Raw genomic sequence first — 20899 nt, forward strand, 5'->3', positions numbered from 1 at the left:
CCCATGGTTCCGTGATCAAAATTCAGATGCTTAATAACTAAGATAAGATAAGATACTTTATTTGTATGCCGCCCTTTTCCCTGGGGGGACTCAGGGCGGCTCACAGTTCAGGGGGAGGGGAGGACAAACCAAGTTACATATAAGACAATACATCATTAAAAGCACAACATTCATACTATTCGGGCAGGGTTAAGGTCTTTAGCCCCAGGCCTGTCGGGACAGCCAGGTTTTAAGGGCTGTGCGGAAGGTCTGGAGGGTGGTGAGGGTACGAATCTCCACGGGGAGTTCGTTCCACAGGGTCGGAGCAGCCACAGAGAAGGCTCTCCTCCGCGTGGTTGCCAGTCGACATTGACTGGCTGATGGAACTCGGAGGAGGCCTAATCTGTGGGATCTAATTGGTCGAGTGGAGGTGATTGGCAGTAGGCGGTCTCTCATCCTTATGATCGTTGCAGTGTCCTGGAGTTGTGTAATCTCTTTTTTCAACCTTCTGACAACCAAAATCAATGGGAAGGACAGATTCACTTATCGCCTGTGTTATTAATCTAACAATCACAGGGATTCACTTAACAACTGTGGCAAGGAATGTTGTAAAATGGAGCAAAATTCACTTAACAATTGCCTTGCTTAGAAGCAGAAATGTTTGGCTATATTGATGTCGTAAGTCAAGGACTACCTATATTTGCTGTATTAACAATTGCTCATGGAATTGTTTAAGAAGCAAAAATATTTATTTACTGCATCTTCTTTTTCAGGATGCAAATCCTGTCAATCAAAATAAGCAATCATGCAGACAGTACATTTTTTTTTAAATAAAGCTTTTATTTTTTTCCATTTTCATAACATATAAATCACATGTATACTATTACATAACCAACATCGTATTGTATTATTAGATGTTTACATCAATTCGTCTTACCAACAACTCCCAAAAACCAATTATTGGCCCGTCTGCTCTCCATACACCATGTTTGTACTTTATCCCAGTGTTTCTCAACCTTGGCCACTTGAAGATGTCTGGACTTCAAGTCCCAGAATTCCCCAGCCAGCGAATGCTGGCTGGGGAATTCTGGGAGTTGAAGTCCGGACATCTTCAAGTGGCCAAGGTTGAGAAACACTGCTTTATCCATCACTTTCTTCTCCCTCTCTCCTCCCCCTCCCTACCCTCCTTTCTTCCCTCTGTCAACCTTCCCTTCTCAACTTCCTCTTCTTCTCTCCTTCTCCTCCCTCCCCTTACCACTCCTCGTTTCTCTCCTCTCCCCCCCCCCTTACCCTCTCTCCTATCACTCCCTTCTTCCCTTACCTCTCTCCTCTACTTCACACTCTTCATCTCATTTATTTGGTGTATTTCAGCTTCTGAGCGAGCTCCATTTATGTTAATGGTATTTATAATTCCTTTTCAATATACATATTTCATTTTAACCTGTCTCCTCCTCCTTTTTAGTAAAAAAAAAATGTATAACAGAAAACTATACATATATAGTCAATGTGCTTTTAAAAACCTCCCTCCTCCCAGCCTAATTTTGGCAAAGATAGCAATAGCAGTAGCAATAGCAGTTAGACTTATATACCGCTTCATAGGGCTTTCAGCCCTCTCTAAACGGTTTACAAAGTCAGCATATCGCCCCCACTGTCTGGGTCCTCATTTCACCCACCTCGGAAGGATGGAAGGCTGAGTCGACCCTGAGCCGGTGAGATTTGAACCGCCAAACTGCAGATAACAGTCAGCTGAAGTGGCCTGCAGTACTGCACCCTAACCACTGCGCCACCTCGGCTCATTAGATGTAGACCTGGTTACAATTCCCCACTATTCTCATCATTATCTTTCTATAATTATACATCCTTACATGCCCCCCAATTTGTGAAAAGAATGTAATGTAGTCATTTCTCTGGATTAACATTTACAACACAGTTTACTTTCTTTGCTCTAGGAATGGTTTGAGAATCACTACGCCTGAAGAACAGTTTATTCTCATTTCATCAAGTCCACAAGAAAAGGTGGGACTTTTTTTGCCCCTTCCCTCCATTCAGTTCATCAGATGCACTTATGACTTGTCCATTTTCTAGCATGACTTGCTTTCTAGAGCCTATTCTATATTTTTTTCTGTTCTATTCTTTGAAATTGGTATGAAGCATGTTTCTATGATCTCTGCTGATTTCAGATCAACCTAATAAAATCATTATATTGTGTAAATTTCCCCTGGAATCGGTGTACAGTCTTAAATATCTTATTTTTGGAAAATAGTTGATAAGATCAAGAGAAGCAACTGCTTAACAAACAGAGATCTCACCTTTTTCAACATTTTTTTTAGATGGGATATCCAATAGTTGGTAGAGATGAAATTACATCTTCAGAGGGTCCTCATAACATTTTTTAGGTTAAAGACTAAAGTCCAGTGTTTCCCAACCTTGGCAACTTGAAGATGTCTGGACTTCAACTCCCAGAATTCCCCAGCCAGCGAATGCTGGCTGGGGAATTCTGGGAGTTGAAGTCCAGACATCTTCAAGTTGCCAAGGTTGAGAAACACTGGACTAAACTACTGTGTTAAGCTTGTTGCATATTAAACATAACTATTTTAACCTTTAATTTTTTTCAACAAGCATATTATTGAAGATTGACATTTTTAGTGGTGTGAACCTATGTACTTTCAAAACTGCTAACGTTAAATAACCATATCTTGCATATCTTTCAGCATTTATTTTAAAATGATAACCCACAACTCATAGCTGGACTGAGGCCAAGAGCTTCACAAATTACATTACAATTTGTTAATTGTTATACTTTTAACTAATTTATTCAGGAAGAAATGTCTGTGATACCACTGTATAGTGGGCCTATGTTTACATTGTAATGTTAAAATTCAATTCTGATTTTTTAAAAAGGAGTAAAAGTACTGGAATGTTTTATACTGTATTCTACAATGCACCATTGTTATTAATGTATGAATTCCATGACGTCAGTAGATGTGTCACACCAGTTCCAAGGAATTCCTGTAAGAAATGTAGAATGAGAGAAGTAAGAGGAACGTAAGCATCAGAAAGCCTTTGACCATTTTTCACTCTGTTTCAGACTAAGTGGCTGAAATCTATAAGCCAAGCTATAGATCAGGCCTTAAAAGGGACATCTGATTTCCCTCCCTATGGTGCTAGTGGAAGCCTTCAGAGGCAGGAGCCCCCTATTTCAAGGAATGCAAGATATACCTTCTACAAAGATACTCGGCTTAAGGATGCTACTTACAATGGTCGATGGCTTTCTGGGAAGCCACATGGAAGGTGAAACTGAAATTTTTCCAGATTGCATGAGAAGTCATTTACCTAAATGTTTACAGCAGATCACAAGCGGTTGATGTAAAAAGCTATATGAAAATAGAGCTGGAATAGACGCAGTAATATGCATTGAAAGCCCCTTAGCCTACATTGTCATAATTCTTGAGAATTAAAAGTTAATCCGGCATATCCCAGTTCTTTTGGAAGTTATGAAAATTCTGCATAACCTGTATTGTGATAATTTCAATATAGAACCAATAGAATTCTAATATTCCATATATTTCAGAGGAGTCTTGAAGTGGGCAGATGGAAAGATGTATTCTGGCATGTTCAGAAATGGCATGGAGGATGGGTAGGTATAATAGACTAAGCCGGGGGAGTGTGGGGTGGGAACCTGCTGTTCACAAATAATATTTTTTTTAAAAAGTACCGTCAAATTAGGATTAGTAGGACTGGGCAGGCGTAAACATTATTTGGAAGCAGGGGGTTGGACTCTGTAAGCATAGCAATTCTTCTCTACTTGGTAGAGAAGCTCAATTTTTCAGACTTTTACAAAAGCCAGAAATGTTTTAGGAGAATACCTTAAAGCAGCGGACTCTTGATTAAAGCTCGTGAGAAACTTCAATTGCCTCTAAGGCAGGGGTCAGCAAACTTAAACACTCAAAAGAGCCATTTGGACCCGTTTCCTACAGAAAAGAAAACACCAGGAGCCACAAAGGTCCTAACCGGAAGCCCCCTGTTCAATTCTGGGGCTGACCGGAAGTTCAGTTCACGCGCAATAGAGTCTCCTCCTAGCGTGGCATGCTTTTTCCTCTACCTGTCATAACTGAAAGAGCCAAGGTGGCGCAGTGGTTAAATGCAGCACTGCAGGCTACTGCTAGATCAGCAGTTCAGCGGTTCAAATCTCACCGGCTCAGGGTTGACTCAGCCTTCCATCCTTCCGAGGTGGGTAAAATGAGGACCCAGATTGTTGGGGGCAATATGCTGACTCTCTGTAAACCGCTTAGGGCTGAAAGCCCTATGAAGCGGTATATAAGTCTACTGCTATTGCTATTGCTATTGAAAGCCCTAACAATTGTGGAGACAACTGGAAAACCCTCCCCTTGCCATAGAGTCTTCTCCTGGTGCACTGTGCTTCTCTCCCCCCCACCTCCCACCGGAAGCTCCTCTCAAAATTGTGGCGCCAACCGGTGACGGAGCCACAGCAGAGGGAGGAAAGAACCACATGGGGCTCCAGAGCTGCAGATGGCTGACCCCTTGCCTGTTGAATAGAAGATAATACTATGCTTACATAAAATCCAAAGTATGTCTTCCAAACCTTTCTTGAAGCATACATGGTTTTGCAAATTAGTATTGTAAAATGCTGTGATTTTTTTTTTTAATATTGGCAGATATGGTGAATATAAACTACCAAATAAAACAATGAAGAAGACTGACAATTATATTGGATTTTGGAAAGAAGGCAAAATGTGTGGACACGGTATCTACAGGTAATAGAGAAAGACAGAGTGCATATATAGTGTAGTGTAGTGTATGTTTTGGACTAAGAATAGGAAGATCCCGGTTTTAAACCACCTCTTTATAATCTACCTACCAGTTCCACATTGTTTTAGAAAGGGGAGCAAGGAATACCCAGACTTTTACACTGTTCTGATATAGAATTACTACCGGTAACAAAACGGAGCAGATTTCTGATAAGTGCCACGATGGTGGGAACATCCATTGCCAGAAATATTTTCCTTAACCTTATAATCTAAGTTTCCACATTCCTATGGTATTGCCCACATAATAATCATTCATCTCTCTTGGTTAGAGAGAGAGAGAAAAAAAACATGATGGAGAAATATCTTGGAGCAAAATCCTCAGCTTCTTTGAAGTAAGGCAGACTTATTTTTCCTTCTAGGTATGCAACTGGGGAGGTCTACGAAGGAAGCTTTCAAGATAATATGCGCCACGGCCATGGCCTTCTACGCAGTGGGAAACTGACTTCTTCCTCACCTAGCATGTTCATTGGCCAATGGGTGATGGATAAGAAGGCTGGATATGGAGTATTTGATGATATTACAAGGTAAATAGATCCGAACATCTGAATTACTATATTAATAATATAGTACTACTCTATTGTAACAAGAAAAAGGAATTGCTAGGAAATGTTTATTCTTAAGCAGAGAACGGCATGAGAGACCGCCTGCTGCCAATTACCTCCCATAGACCCGTTAGATCGCACAGGGTCGGCCTCCTCCGGGTTCCGTCTACCAGGCAATGCCATCTGGCTACCACCCGGGGGAGGGCCTTCTCTGTGGCAGCTCCGGCCTTTTGGAATGAACTCCCCGCGGAGATTCGGACCCTCACCTCTCTCCAGGCCTTCCGGAAAGCCGTCAAAACCTGGCTGTGCCGGCAGGCCTGGGGTTGATGAGTTCCCCTCCCCTCTCGACTTGTATGGCTGTATGACTCTTGTGTATTTTAATTACGTGTATTGTGTTTGTATCCCCTTTTCCCCTTTTGAGTTGTTCGCCGCCCTGAGTCCCTCCCGGAGAAGGGCGGCATATAAATAAACTAAATCTTAATCTTAATGATTACTTTTAGTGTCCATTAGACACCTAATCACCCGTCTTGAATTTAAGAGTGAGAAATTCACACAAAAGTCTGCGCCTCTTAGTACAAATTTTTAAATCTGAAAGGATGGTAATAGATTTTTGATACGATCTTAGTAGTTGTTGAAACAGTTGCTCAACTATAATAAACTGTTACTTAAATTAGAATGTCATCTAATCCTCATTTCTCAGTTTTTCAGATTTTAGAGACAATAATGTGTTTCTGTATCTTTAGGGGAGAAAAATACATGGGGATGTGGCAAGATGATTTTTGCCAAGGCAATGGTGTTGTGGTCACACAGTTTGGATTATATTATGAAGGATCCTTTAACAACAATAAAATGATGGTGAGTTTTCATATAAATAAATGTTGTATAATGGGGAAACATTTTTACCTTTGCCCAATTTTGCTTTGCCCTTTAAAAGACAATATATGACAATATTATTGCACTTATTTTTTAAAGGTAGTATTTTAGTTTGGAATCGTATTTCTAATCAACAGTGTTCTAGTGAAACTTTTGTCTTTCAAATGGCTCAGGTTATGTACAGGTGAAAGATTTTATCTGTTTATTTGAATTTATAAGATCTACCAGATGGAAAGAAAAATAGGAGAAATTTTATTCTTTCCCCATCCCAGTGGTTTTGCTGGAGTTTTCAGGCTCTTTTCTCTGCAGAAAGTTAATTGAATACATTGATTTATTTTTGGAGCATTATAAAATGCCATCTGTAAAAACAATAGCCATTTTTGTCATTTAGAGAATTTTAAGTGAAGTGTATTAAGACAAAAAATTTATATTAAATGGAATCTAGTGATAATAAAGTACTAACATGTCCATTTAACATTTTTTTAAAAAAAATGCTGTTATCTAAAATATCTGAAAAAATAAGATGTAAATTTTAAATAATGAACAATGATAATATGGGAATCGAAGAAAGGAGGGAAGGAAGGAGGGAATGAAGGAGAGAAGAAAGGGGGGAAGGAAGGAGGGAAGGAAGGAGGAAAGGAAGGAGAGAAGAAAGGAGGGAAGGAAGGAGGGAAGGAAGGAGGGAAGGAGAGAAGGAGAGAAGGAAGGAGGGAGGGAAGGGGGAAGGAGGGAGGGAAGGAAGGAGGGAAGGAAGGAGAGAAGGAGAAAAGAAAGGAGGGAAGGAAGGAGAGAAGGAAGAAGAAGTAGGATTGTTGTAAAATAAGATGGGTTTATGGGATGGTAAGAAAGTAATTTCAATTATATTGTCAATTGTAGGGGAGAAAAATTGTTACAAATACATATTATTATTTGTATGTTATGAGATCATATAATTGTGAATGTATATATGAGAAATAAAAATTTATTTAAAATAAAATAAAATAAAATAAAAAAAGATAATATGAGAATGATTCCAAACATGTCTTGCACTGATTGCCGTACTATATTCTTCGCAGGGGACTGGGGTTTTGCTGTCTGAAGATGACACGGTATACGAAGGAGAATTTTCAGATAATTGGACCCTCAATGGAAAGGTAATTTGAAACACCTGCTTTCCTTCAGCAGAACAGCTTATTAAAAAGAAGTGTGTTACATATTTTTTCCTCTTTCCCCTTTTTCTTCTCAGGGAACGCTGACTTTGCCAAATGGAGACACTATTGAAGGCACTTTCAGTGGTGAATGGGGATCTGGAATAAAGATTACAGGGACCTACTTCAAGCCCACTTTATATGATCATGAGAAAGATCGGCCTAAAACACTGTGAGTGGATGGGAGCTAGCTTCTCATCAGATGGTTCTATCATTGTAGGTAATTAACTGTTGTAACACTGGCATTAACTAGGAAGCCAAGTGGTGTTCCCCATCAAGCTAGTTTAGATGATTGGACCAGAGAATGAGGTGGACAATTTGGGACAAGTATCTGCATCTAATATGACTATTGAAAACAGGTCATGAATAGGACTGAAGGAGACTTTTATTAGCCCTATATCAGGGGTGTCAAACGTGCGGTGCCATGGCGGCATCACATTACGTATCGGGACTTTCCCCCCCTTCGCTAAACCGGGGGGGGGGGGGCGGCAGCATGTGACCCATCCGACCCACAAGCTGTGAGTTTGACAGCCCTGCTGTATATGATCTATTACTCAAATTTCCAATGTGCTTAAAATTTCCAAGATTGTTTCCTGAAAGGCCCCTAACTGAAATGTCTCCTTAAAGGCATTTGAAAGCTTTAAATTCCAATAGAAAATCTCCCGTAACTGTGCCATGATGATATCAAATGGAGCCCAATGCTGGAGAAATTGCACTGATTAGCATCTGATATGGTACTTGGTAGTTATTGCAATTTACCAGCCTGGGATCTTTCTTTATTTAGAGAATCCCTTTGTGGATGTCAGGCTGCCTATCCAGTGATTCTGCAGAGGCTTCTACTCCTACAGCCTCAGTTTGGGTTGCAACACCAGCAGAATCAAGGCTGCTGTCTTTTCTTTGTGCAGGATTCAGGGGGGAAATGAATTTGCACGAAGGTTAATTCGATTAAATTAAAAAAATATATGCAGCTATCCGTGGTACTTTTGAATCAGATGATTATTTGAAATATTTAAGAAGCCCACTTACATTATAGTTGGCAGATTTTCAGTAATAATAGAAACTGTTGAAATTGATTCATGAAAACCTCTTCTTGGATTTTTTTTGCAATAAGAATACTCATCTTGAAATGGGGAATTAAATTATTATGGTTCTTAATACAAGTTGCATATAGAAAGAGCTTAAACACTTTCATTAGTACCATAGAACTAGTCAGGCCTCAAAAGCTGGGATTGGGGAAGAAGGGATTGGAACAAGGAAGACTGTTTTGACTGGTGCAAAAAAGGATATGTCGATTCATTCATTCTTTCTGTGCAAATGCGTTTAATAGCAATAGCAATAGCAATAGCAATAGCAGTTAGACTTATATACCGCTTCATAGAGCTTTCAGCCCTCTCTAAGCGGTTTACAGAGTCAGCATATTGCCCCCAACAATCCGGGTCCTCATTTTACCCACCTCGGAAGGATGGAAGGCTGAGTCAACCTTGAGCCAGTGAGATTTGAACAGCCGAACTGCAGAACTGCAGTCAGCTGAAGTAGCCTGCAGTGCTGCATTTAACCACTGCGCCGCCTCGGCTCTTTAAAGGTTTTTTTAGTGTAGATTGAGAGTTACTTTTGTTCACGATATCAAAAAAGTCTGCTTTGTGGAGGAACTTTTCAGAAGGGGGCTCTCATTTTATTTGGTTGAACCTGTAGTTACTGTTCGTTAAATGTTGTCAAATGTAGGCGAAAGTTAGGAAACCTTGCGGTCCCAGCAGACGAGAAGTGGAGGGCGGTGTTCGAGGACTGCTGGCACCATCTCGGCTGTGACCAGCCAGGTCAAGGGGACAGGTGGAAAGCGTGGGATAACATTGCTGTTGCCCTGACAACCAATCGGAGGCAACACAAAGAAAGGTTAGTAGGTGGGGTAGATGCATTTTTGTTCAATCGGACAGTTCTAATGTAAAGTTCAGTTGCCATTTATTTTCTTGTTAAAAGGGAAGTTAATCTGTAAATACCCGGAATATAAGCAATTTGTATTTATGGATAGGTAACATGAAAAGTGTTTCTTAATCCCTTTTTTAATCCTTAATACAAAATTCTTCAGTCTGGCTCATTCTAAATTATTTTGGTATTGACAGAGTAAATACATTAGTGAGATGCTCTATAGTGGAGCTATTTTTCACACACCGTATTTTTCGGAGTATAAGACCCACCGGAATATAAGACACAGCAAGGGTTTGGAGAGGAAAACTTTAAAAAAAAGTTTTTGCACTCTGCAAACCTCACAAAAACGGCCCGTTTTTCGCAAAAATGGGCCCATTTCCCCCCCCTCAAAAAAGGCATAAATAGCTCGCAGAGTGCTCCTGGGGGCATGGGGGGGGGCAAAAACGAGCAAAAAATGGTCTGTTTTTCACAAAAACGGGCCTGTTTTTTGTAAGAAAAAAGGGCATAGATAGCCTTTAGGAAGCTTATAGAGTGCTCCTGGGGGCTTCAGGTGGGTAAAATTGAGCAAAACGGGCCATTTTTTGCTCATTTCTGCCTTCCCCAGCCCCTAGGAGCTCTCCAAAAGGTTCCTAGAGGCTATGCACGGCCATTTTGGTGAAGAGGGCAGGGTTTCGGGAGGCCAAAAATGCTGTATTCGGTGCATAAGACGCACCCAGATTTTCAGCCTCTTTTTTGAGGGGAAAAAGATGCGTCTTACACTCCAAAAAATACGGTATTTGTTGTTTTCTATTCATAATTACTTACCTATTAAAGAGTTTTGGATTTTAAAAAAAATCTTGCCACTGATAAAATAAAGAAATATTTGTGCACTTAAAACCAGTAATTATAGAATTTTAAAAATAATCATCCATTTGAAGATGTGAAACTGGATTGAACGTGACAAATCTCGATCATGCTGCGAAATTGCAAGATAGTAGAACGAAAATATTTAACATTAATAGTTGATTATGCTGATGTGTTTCTGGTCCGTTCCCCCCCCCCCCCCTATATTTTTAGCTTTAAAGTTCATAGTTAATTTCTGGAGAGGAAAAAAATCATCTGTTGTGAAAAACAGTTTTTAATAGATTTTACCAGTTGAAAAATTGTTGTGTTTATTGGTTCCCAAACCCTTTTCTGTATAGGTTTTAACTATAGCCATCTATTCTTGCAGTCCAGAACTCTTGAGCAGATCACACGCACAAACCCTGGAGAGCTTGGAGTTCATTCCACAACATGTCGGTGCCTTCTCGTTGGAAAAATATGACAACATTAAGAAATACCTCATAAAGGTATATGGAAGCCAGTATCTATATAATCTGCATTTACAGCTTGCTGCTGTTCACTGATTCCTTGAGCAGAGTAAAATAATGGCTGCTATCTATAATGCTGTTTATAATATACTTTTCTAATGAACAAATACATAGAAAAAGTTCCCATGATTATTTGGGCTTCCTTGGAAAAGAAGCTTGGTTGCACAGGGACGGATATGGGGTAGGTGGCAATTCAGTAGCAATAGCAATAGCAGTTAGACTTATATACCGCTTCATAGGGCTTTCAGCCCTCTCTAAGCGGTTTACAGAGTCAGCATATTGCCCCCACCGTCTGGGTCCTCGTTTCACCCACCTCGGAAGGATGGAAGGCTGAGTCCACCTTGAGCCGGTGAGATTAGAACCGCTGAACTGCAGATAACAGTCAGCTGAAGTGGCCCGCAGTGCTGCACCCTAACCACTGTGCCACCTCGGCTCTTGGTAGATGACAATATAAAGTGGATGGGATTTGGAATTTTCTTGGGATTTTAGAGTTTTGAGTTTGTACATCATCATCAGCATCCACGTTAAGGGCACCATTTATCAGCAATTCCAGCCAGAAGAATTCTACTGACCACAAAAAAAAGGTATTAATGTCCCATCTCTTAGACAGGCTACATACAAAACAGCAAGTTTGAGAACCATATGCTTAGTAAAAACGTGAATTTGGGTTAAATAATTTTCTAAGAAAACTGTTTCTTCCTTAACTCTGTCTGCAAGCATTTCATACGAATTTTGGGTAACACTGCACAAATATGAATCCTGAACTTAGGACCTATTTGGGTGAGATACACAAGTGATACTTTTTAGAGTTTAATTTATTTATACATGTGTTGTTTACAATATCTTATATTTGAGCCCTTCAGTTCTGCTTCTTTTGTGTAGCTTTCTGGTTTTTTCATCTCCATCTTTTTAGGCATGTGATACTCCTCTGCACCCTTTGGGAAAACTTGTGGAAACTCTGGTAGCTGTATACCGCATGACGTATGTGGGAGTAGGAGCCAATCGGCGGCTTTTGAAGGAGGCGGTGAAGGAGATTAAATCCTATTTGAAGCGCATCTTCCAGTTGATCAGGTAAGAAGCTGCTATTAGGCAACTTTGGAATTGTGGATTCCTTTTGCAGAAAGAGTAGATGAAGAAAATCTTGTTTCAAAATGTATCGATGCTTTTCAATTATTAGACTACGCATTTTGACGGTAACGCCTTTATGTTGGTTTCCAAGATTCCTGTTCCCTGATCTTCCTGGAGAAGGCAGTGTAATTCCCTCCCTGATGACTGAGATGAAAGAAGCCAGGTCTTTCTGTACTGGGAAAAAGGACTCGGAACCAGACTCTCCAGAGCCAGGGTAATTTGATCAGAAGAAAGCACTAAGGTCTTTAAGGAAATAAATCTAGAGCTAGCATTAAATCCGATCAAAAGAGGCTTCAAGCTTCATTTTCTTTTCTTTTTTATTGGAATATAGGTGATGTCATTTAGCATACTATACTTTTTTTAAATCCTCCATTTAATCCTCCATTTAATTAAACAAAAAGCTAAATGAAAATGCATAAAGACAAAACATTGTTATAGATTTGATGTTGTGAATTTCAGCTATTTAATGTTTATGTTTGAGTGGGTTCAATTTCAAAAAGTTCTGATTCAGTAGATTTTTTCCAATATTTTACCCTTTCCGATGACATGCCAAGCTACCTAACTAATGAATAGACTGAGATTGATTTGCCTCTGTTACTCTTTCTTACACTGCTTTAAGGCAGGAGTATTAACCACAGAAGTATAAGCTTCATTTCTGCCAGAGAAGCTCTTTGCTAACGCCACTGGTTAATAGCACACATCATGCCCTCTATGCATAGAAAAAATTATATTTCTGACTTGTTCTGTATAGTTTAAATGATAAAGAATTTCTGTGCTGGAATGTCTTGCAGTGTATGCTAATATTCAAACTTTTCAGGAATAACTGAGAAAAAGGACTTAAGGAGTAATTGTTCTTTGGTTGAAAGAGAATTTCAACCAAAGTACCGTATTTTTCCGTGTATAAGATGATACTTTAAAAAAAAATCCCTAAAAATGGAGGGGCGTCTTAGACACGAGGGCCAAAAGGGGAAGGTGTGGCCTACCCCCGTCCTCCAGCTCCACCGCACATGCTGAACGAACCAGTTGTTAAATACCACCACACACATACACACACACACTATCAATGTGGATCCTGGGCACTGCTCTGCAATAGAGAAATGGGAAATGGAGCAGTCGGCACGAGGGAAGGAGGAACAGGGAAAGCGCCACAGAGCTTGCCCCACCCACCACTGCCCAGATACCCTTGTTTCCCCCAAGCATTTCTTTGCCTACCTGATTTCCATCTCCGTCGCGTTTCTCTGTCACATTTCTCATCGTGTCCTGACGGCAGTGCCCATGCCAACGCAGTGGCATTCCAGTTCTGGCCGGGAAGGGGCAGCCAGCATGGGCACCTGCAGGCAGGATGCCCACTCGCTTCAGCACCCTCCCCAACCCTCAGATGCTCTGCTGGCACTTTGCACCACCCCCCACCCCCATCTGATTTCTAAATTTTGGGTAAGAAAAGGGGGGAGGCGTCCTATACATTGGGATGTCTTAGAGCCAAGGTGGCACACTGGTTAGGGTGCAGTACTGGAGGCCACTTCAGCTGACTGTTATCTGCAGTTCAGCGGTTCTAATCTCATCGGCTCAAGGTTGACTCAGCCTTCCATCCTTCCGAGGTGGGTGAAATGAGGATCCAGACTGTGGGGGCGATAGGCTGACTCTGTAAACCGCTTAGAGAGGGCTGAAAGCCCTATGAAGCGGTATATAAGTCTAACTGCTATTGCTATTATAAATGGGAAAATACAGTAGGGAGGAGAAAGTGAAATTCATTCCCTTTTGCTTCTTCAACATGTTTTCTTGATTAAGAAAAGATTAGTTGGTCTGAATCAAATCAATTATGCCAATGTTCATAGAACACTAGTTCCTCAAAATAACATCTCAAATGTTTTGTCTCCTGCTTTTTACGTGTTTAAGCTATGTGGTGACAAGCTCTGGCTTATTACTTCCTGTGCTGCTCCCACGACTTTACCCTCCTCTGTTTATGCTGTATGCCTTGGACAATGAAAGAGAGGAAGATGTTTACTGGGAATGCGTTCTACGTTTGAACAAACAACCAGATAAAGCACTATTGAGCTTTTTAGGAGTGCAAACGTAAGCATGCTTCCACATGTTGAAAAAATATTGAGAGCTAGATTTTCTTGTGAGATGTATGTTTTAATTATTGCTTTAAGCAGGAGAAAAAAAGATTTAATTCCTTTTTTGTACCTTCCAATATAGATAAAGTTTTCCTTGACTAAGCACTTTCAATCCTCAAAGGATTTGTAGTGGGAAACAAATAATTACTATGATCTTAAGAAGTTCCTGTATGTCATATTAATTATTTGAATTTCTTGGCGTTCAAATAGGCTGACTTTGAACACCAAAAGAAACTTTGAAAGATCACCTCATGAACTTCTCTTGCCAAAAATATCTAGATAATATAATGTGGTCTAGTCTAAAGGTGCTTAAATTTGTATAGGTAAATCCCCTATATATTCTCTTTCATTAGATAATCTTTGCATTGAGAAGAACTTTTAAGTACCCAGAAATTGGACCTCGGTGCTAATTAGGGCTTTATTGATCTGGGAGATCTTTGTATCTGTAAATAACTGCAGATGCCTCTGATGTCTCTAAAATTCTAGGCCTGCAGCTTTCACACTAGTTTTTTGGACTCATTTTCTAAATGACTCTTTTCATATTTAAGAATGTATCTTCTATTGACATAGTTGTTTTATGGTACTACTTACAGGAAGTTTTGGCCAACAACAGCATCTGCCTTTGGTGAGAATAAAAAGGTATGTTTTATTTACAGGAATTTTACTTGCACAATTCATGTTTGTTATCAATTTTTTGTCTGAATTTTTATCCTGATTGAAAGAGAATTGGAGAATATACTGTCAGTATCTTTCAGTTAATGTTTAAAGTATCAAATCGTGTATCTTTTTTTTACACTTAGTAGTTCTTCTACAATTGTTCCAGGAACAATTCATATTTCCTGCAGCAATAACATTGTGATATTTACAGGAAACGTTTCTCACACATATTTCCTATCATTCTTTTTAGATTTTTTGGTTTCTTAGAATATTTCATTATTTTGGCAGAAAACTTAACCATTCCCAAGATGTTCAGATTCTCTGTTGGTTGAAGGATGCTTTCTTTTAGAAACTGCATTTTGTGATTTTTTATAAAGTACAAAATATCCTATGAATGGTGTGACAGTGAGGCATCACTTTTGCATCATTATGCCTTGTAACAGTTATTTTAAACCAGCAGCTAAATAATATTTAGGTCAACCATATGCTTTTTATGAAATGAACATATTAAAAGTGTAGGTGTGGGATCCTAGGTGGTTTCTGAGATTGGTTGTCTTCTTGTAGAGGTTTCATTACCAGTAGGTAACATTGTTAGTGGTAGTAAGCAATGGGACTTGCTCTCAGTTTATATTTTAGTGCATTTCTTAATTTTGCTTTTTTTTTCTCCCCTCATCCTCTTTTTTTAACTTTTTTTTCTTTGCCTGTAATATTTTTCTTATTTAATAAAAGCTTTTGGGAGAAAATCAATATGCTAAATAATTTATTCCAGTCCAGTTTTAATTCTTATGGCTAAAGCTATCCATAATTATAATTTCTATTCTTATGCCTAGGTATTGCCAAATTCAAAAGATGCCTGTTTTGCTTCTGCTGTGGAATGCCTACAACAGATCAGGTAATTCCAAAATTAGCATACTTAACCTTCCCACCTTTCAATGGGAAATAGGTTGACTTACCTTGTGATTAATGATTTTGTGTCATATACGCAAGCTGCCTCATTCACAGTTTTAATGTTCAGGGCAAAGGTGCTTTTACAAGAGGCAACTGGACTTCCTTGTTTTTCTTTGAAGACATTTCACTTCTCATCCAAGTAGCTTCTTCAGTTCTCACTGGATGGTGAGGAATGGAAGGACTTACACTCATTGCAGACAGTGGTCATTTGCATTCTTTTGTATTACTATAGTTATTTCTGCTTCCCTGTAGTGTCCAACTTTCAATGTTCCCTGTCGTCATGTTTCTTTTTCTAATCAACATTTTTCCACAAAAAAGATTTCTGACGTCGTTTTAAAATCAAAAAGATATATGGTCTTTATAAAAAATTTAAAACCCTTGGGCTGATTCTTGCAACTAAAATCTTACTTCAAATCCATCTGGCCCCTTAGTCCTTTTATAACTTTCCAGAACTCTGTGTTCTAACCATTCTTTTGCTATTTATTCCTAAATAAGAACGTTCCAGTCTTAAAACTTCTTTCAAGAAGAAGGAAACTCATCCTGAAGGCCTCTCTCTTCTCAATGGTTCACCGACAAAACCGCGAAGCCCTTTTCCGCGCCGACATAACCGCGGAGGGCAAATCCGCACCGTCCGAAGCGCTAAGCAAAATGCGACCCTAGCGTGCCGACATCAGTACTACATTTTACTGTCTGTAATTGATATATTTATTCCATTTGATGCAACAAAATAAACTTTTACTAGCATTCAAAAGCTAACCCTAACGCTAACCCTAAACCTAACCCTAAACATAACGCTAACCCTTACCTTAACTTAAATCGACTTTCTGTCGCCGCGCTGTTGTAAAGCGCCCTTCTGTCGCCGCGCTGTTGTCGGCGCGGTGATGACGTCGTGGTTTTAGCGATGCGGTTTTGTCGCCGCGCTTTTGTCGTGCGCGCTTTTGTCGGGTCACGCTTCTCAATATGTCTAGAACTTCGTATCTGTTCTTGAATTTCATTGATATTGTAGTCCCTCATGTGTCTGAAATAATCAGAGGAGAGGTTCAATTTAATATTAAGAGATTGAACAGAATTCTCATTTTTGCACTCAAGACTCAAAATAATCTATCCTAATAGCACAACGTTTACACCTACTGACAAGTTGAAGGTGATCCAGCAGACATTTGAGGAGATCTCACAGAGCGTTCTTGAGTCTCTTCATGAAGATTTCCTGTGGTCCATGGATGATTTGTTTCCCGTTTTTCTGTATGTGGTGCTACGAGCCCGGTAAGTAAAATTCTGCACTTAATCCTTTAATTATAGCTATAATTATTCCATCATTGGTCTAACTGTTATAAGCCATGGGACCCAATTGTGTTTTATTAAGTAACTCTGATGCTGTTGGAATTCTAGGACTTGGACTTGGACTTAATCTTTGTAAATGTCAACGTCCACAAGGCAGTGACCGTTGCATTGTGAAGGCCAAGGGCAGAACGTCACGGATTACAGAGTTGTTTATCCGTGTGTTGTCCTGCCATTGGGTTCTCAGCTTGTTTCACGGTTCCGTCGCCACGGGAACCAACACTCCCCATTTATCCGGGCTTGTGACCAGCTATGGTTTCCCATAGGCTGGGTTTTGGAATTCTAGCGTAACATTTTAATTCATCCTCTTCTGAATGGGCTAGTTTGAAAAGATCGCTCTTATTTTAATATGGAAATTGTATTTTCTAAAAAGAAGTCATAGGAATCTCTGGCACTGAAACTATACAATGAAACTGAAAGCTGCATCTTTTCCTTTGAGAAGATATGTGATGCTCTTCCTACACATAGAATAAGACATAGTTGTTATTGAACACCTGTGATAATCTTCCAGCAGAAAAAGTTTCAGTGAAAAGACTCTTAGGCTAGAACAAAATGCAATTATTGTAAAATTGATTAGGAAGAAATACCATCGAAATAAATAACTTTATGTGATTATAATATTGATGTTTAGGTATTCATAGTTTGGGAGTTATTCCTGAAAATTTGCTTTGTGGTTGATTCCACAAGAAATGTTCAATAATATATTTGCATTAAAAAAAGGAATAACATGCAGTGCAATAAGGTGCAATATTTTGAATTTGAAACATTATGGGTTAAAATGTTTGGGTTAAAACAAAAATGCCCGTTTCACATCCCAGGTATCCCATTTTGAGCTGAGAATTGTTGCAAATTTACTGGAGGCTCAAAAAATAAAAACATTCTGGAATAGGCAAAATGGAAAATTGCCTACAAAATCAATATAACACATTTCAAACTCAAAACATCCCTTTTCGGCTTTTTATTTTTTTGTCACATTCATAGTATAGCAATAGCAATAGCAATAGCAGTTAGACTTATATACCGCTTCGTAGGGCTTTCAGCCCTCTCTAAGCGGTTTACAGATTCAGCATATCGCCCCCAACAACAATCCGGGTCCTCATTTCACCCACCTCGGAAGGATGGAAGGCTGAGTCAACCCTGAGCCGGTGAGATTTGAACAGCCGAACCTCAGAACTGCAGTCAGCTGAAGTAGCCTGCAGTGCTGCATTTAACCACTGCGCCACCTCAGCTCACCTGGGTACCTGAGAGACCGCCTCCTGCCGATCACCTCCCATAGACCGATTTGATCACACAGGTTAGGTCTCCTCCGGATTCCATCTGCCAGCCAATGTCGGCTGGCGACTCCCCGGGGGAGAGCCTTCTCTGTCGCAGCGCCAGCCCTCTGGAACGATCTCCCCGTGGAGATCCGGACCCTTACTACCCTCCCGGCCTTCCGCAAAGCTGTTAAGTCCTGGCTGCTCCAGCAGGCCGGGGGGCTCTCGGAATATCCAGCCCCCCCGGAGATTGTGACTGTTGTATATTTTAATGTTGTTTGTGTATTATTCCCCTCCCTTGTTTTATTGTAAGCCGCCCGGAGTCCTTCGGGAGTGGGCGGCATACAAATCAATAAAACTAACAACTATAAACTGTAATGCACTTGCTGATTGACAAATGCCCATTAGTGTAACCATGTTTCCTTTTTGTGGCAGAATAAGAAATCTGGGATCTGAAGTTCACTTGATCGAGGACCTCATGGATCCCTATCTCCAACACGGGGAGCAAGGCATTATGTTCACTACCCTGAAGGCAAGCCTTCGTTCTGTTGATTATTCAAAGTCATCTTGTAATGTCCTCTGTAATCATTTTCTTTTGAATCGTAGACTTGATTGAGTTAGTATTAAATTCACCTAATTTGACCTGGATCAGAGGTAAAGAAAATAATATTTTTGCATGTCCAATTATTCTTTGCCTATCTTGGCTCATTGCTACTAACAAGGAAAGAATAGCTGGTTATAATTATTATTGTTATACTTTTTTTTTTTAAAGAGAGGCCTCTTTGAAACAGCAGTACTTAGGCTAATCCTATCTGAATGTAACCTGGACAATGACTTTGATGAAGAAACGTTACTAGCTAGTAATATTTACTTCCTGATAAAGATGGATCTGAAAGTATTTCCTGACAAACTCTTGGATGCATCTGGATGAAGTTTATTCTCTAAATCTACTTTGGTCTAGTTTTATTTCTTTTCTTTTTTTTTAAAAGAAATAGCCATAGCAATAAGCTTTGCCTAAGAATATAGCAGAAAGTGCACTCAGATTATTCACTTAAATCAGTATGTCAGCACCTCTTCATTGAATAATTAGGAAAGAAAACCACGAGAGTCCATTGATAGAAATCAAGTGTACTTTTACTAATTATAAATGATTAGAAGTGTAGCAAAGCGAAGACTGATTATTTAGGCGCGAAAGCAAGTGATATATAAAATAACCCATTCCCCACCCCTTGGCATCCCAGTTGCATAATTCTCCCAAGTGTCAGGTGTGAGATAACTTCGAAAGGCATCACCAAGATGGAATGTCGGTGCCGTTGGCCTTGGCGGGAACCTCCTCCGCATGCGCAGTCCGACAGGCAGCAGAACTCCAGAATCTTCCTCCAGCACAATTAGTAAACCCCTCCCAAATACCATGCCCTCCCTCCCCGTTTCAATGGCAGCCGAAGCAGCAGCAAAGCAGAGGCTGACACAGTATTTCTCAACCTTGGCCACTTGAAGATGTCCGGACTTCAACTCCCAGAATTCCCCAGCCAGCATTCGCTGGCTGGGGAATTCTGGGAGTTGAAGTCCGGACATCTTCAAGTGGCCAAGGTTGAGAAACACTGACTTAAATCATTTGGCAGTCTCACAATAGACTGGCTAAATTGTAGATTAAGCCTTAAGCAGAGCCTTTATCAAGGGATTCCTTGGGGAGAGGGGTGTCAGTTTTATCCTCTTTTGTTAATATCTATCTGAAACCACATCAAAGGTGAGAGCTGAACTGCTATCACTCATCTTCCCTTCTCTTTTTTACTTAGCTCATTTGTGGGAAGTACATATCCTGAATAAGTACTTGAGCATTATAATGAATTGGATGAAGGCCAGGAAAGGATTTAGTGCAGGTTAGGCATCTACTGGTTCATGGAAAGGTCATCTATCTAGGTTATGATGTTCAATCTCTTTTGGAGAGGTTTAGTTTGTTAAAGATCATAATTGAATGGTGTTCCTGAACTCATTATTGTCACTGGAGTCACCAGTGGTCCGTCTCACTGATGTAGTGAGACAGTGTACAGGAATAGTTCTGCAGATAAACACACACATGCATATACACACGTGTACACATGATACCTTGGTGATAGTTAGATTACTGCAGTTTATTGGATATGAGGATGTCTTCGAAGACTGACTTTGAAATGTCAGTTAATTCAAAATAGAATATATTAGCAATAGCAGTTAGCAATAGCAGTTAGACTTATATACCGCTTCATAGGGCTTTCAGCCCTCTCTAAGCGGTTTACAGAGTCAGCATATTGCCCCCAACAACAATTCGGGTCCTCATTTTACCCACCTCGGAAGGATGGAACCCTGAGCCGGTGAGATTTGAACAGCCGAACTGCAGAACTGCAGTCAGCTGAAGTAGCCTGCAGTACTGCATTTAATCACTGCGCCACCTTGGCTCTTATTTGGAAGTTGTTATTAATAGGACAATTAAATAATATTAGTGTTTTATCAACCATGTTGGTTCTCACGTGATACTATTTTTAAAGTCCTGGACAGCATAAGATTTGAATATCTGCATTTTAGGGACCTATTTTTTTTTTAATTTAAAAGAACAAATGTATTTTGCTAGATGACTTTTTCCGAGTACTTTGCATAGTCTTTAGAAGGGAATTAATTCCCCATGTTTGGGGGAATCTGTTCTCGTTTTGTTTTCTATTAGTCATGTTTAGTGTTTTATTTTATTTGTATTATTTTCATTGTTTTATAATTTTATACTCCTTTTACTGTTGGCAACTTA

At 39.8% G+C, this 20899-nt stretch overlaps 1 protein-coding gene across 1 annotated transcript in view; it reads left to right on the top strand.

Moving 5' to 3' along the window:
- ALS2 (alsin Rho guanine nucleotide exchange factor ALS2) overlaps positions 1–20899 on the top strand; it is a 65676-nt gene that overhangs the window by 43592 nt on the left and 1185 nt on the right. Inside the window, exons 17-33 of the mRNA XM_087707088.1 lie at positions 1929–1995; positions 3068–3270; positions 3551–3616; positions 4656–4754; positions 5168–5332; positions 6094–6205; positions 7279–7356; positions 7449–7582; positions 9133–9300; positions 10544–10661; positions 11596–11753; positions 11902–12024; positions 13707–13883; positions 14521–14566; positions 15415–15476; positions 16646–16795; positions 18559–18655. Of these exons, the coding sequence (XP_087563214.1) occupies positions 1929–1995; positions 3068–3270; positions 3551–3616; positions 4656–4754; positions 5168–5332; positions 6094–6205; positions 7279–7356; positions 7449–7582; positions 9133–9300; positions 10544–10661; positions 11596–11753; positions 11902–12024; positions 13707–13883; positions 14521–14566; positions 15415–15476; positions 16646–16795; positions 18559–18655 (2023 nt within the window). The remainder of the gene's footprint in view (positions 1–1928; positions 1996–3067; positions 3271–3550; positions 3617–4655; positions 4755–5167; positions 5333–6093; positions 6206–7278; positions 7357–7448; positions 7583–9132; positions 9301–10543; positions 10662–11595; positions 11754–11901; positions 12025–13706; positions 13884–14520; positions 14567–15414; positions 15477–16645; positions 16796–18558; positions 18656–20899) is intronic.

This window comes from Thamnophis sirtalis, unplaced genomic scaffold (genome assembly GCF_051295495.1).
Source record: "Thamnophis sirtalis isolate CommonGarterSnake01/CBP01778 unplaced genomic scaffold, rThaSir2_p1.2 scaffold_1, whole genome shotgun sequence".
Classification (NCBI taxonomy): Eukaryota; Metazoa; Chordata; class Lepidosauria; order Squamata; family Natricidae; genus Thamnophis; species Thamnophis sirtalis.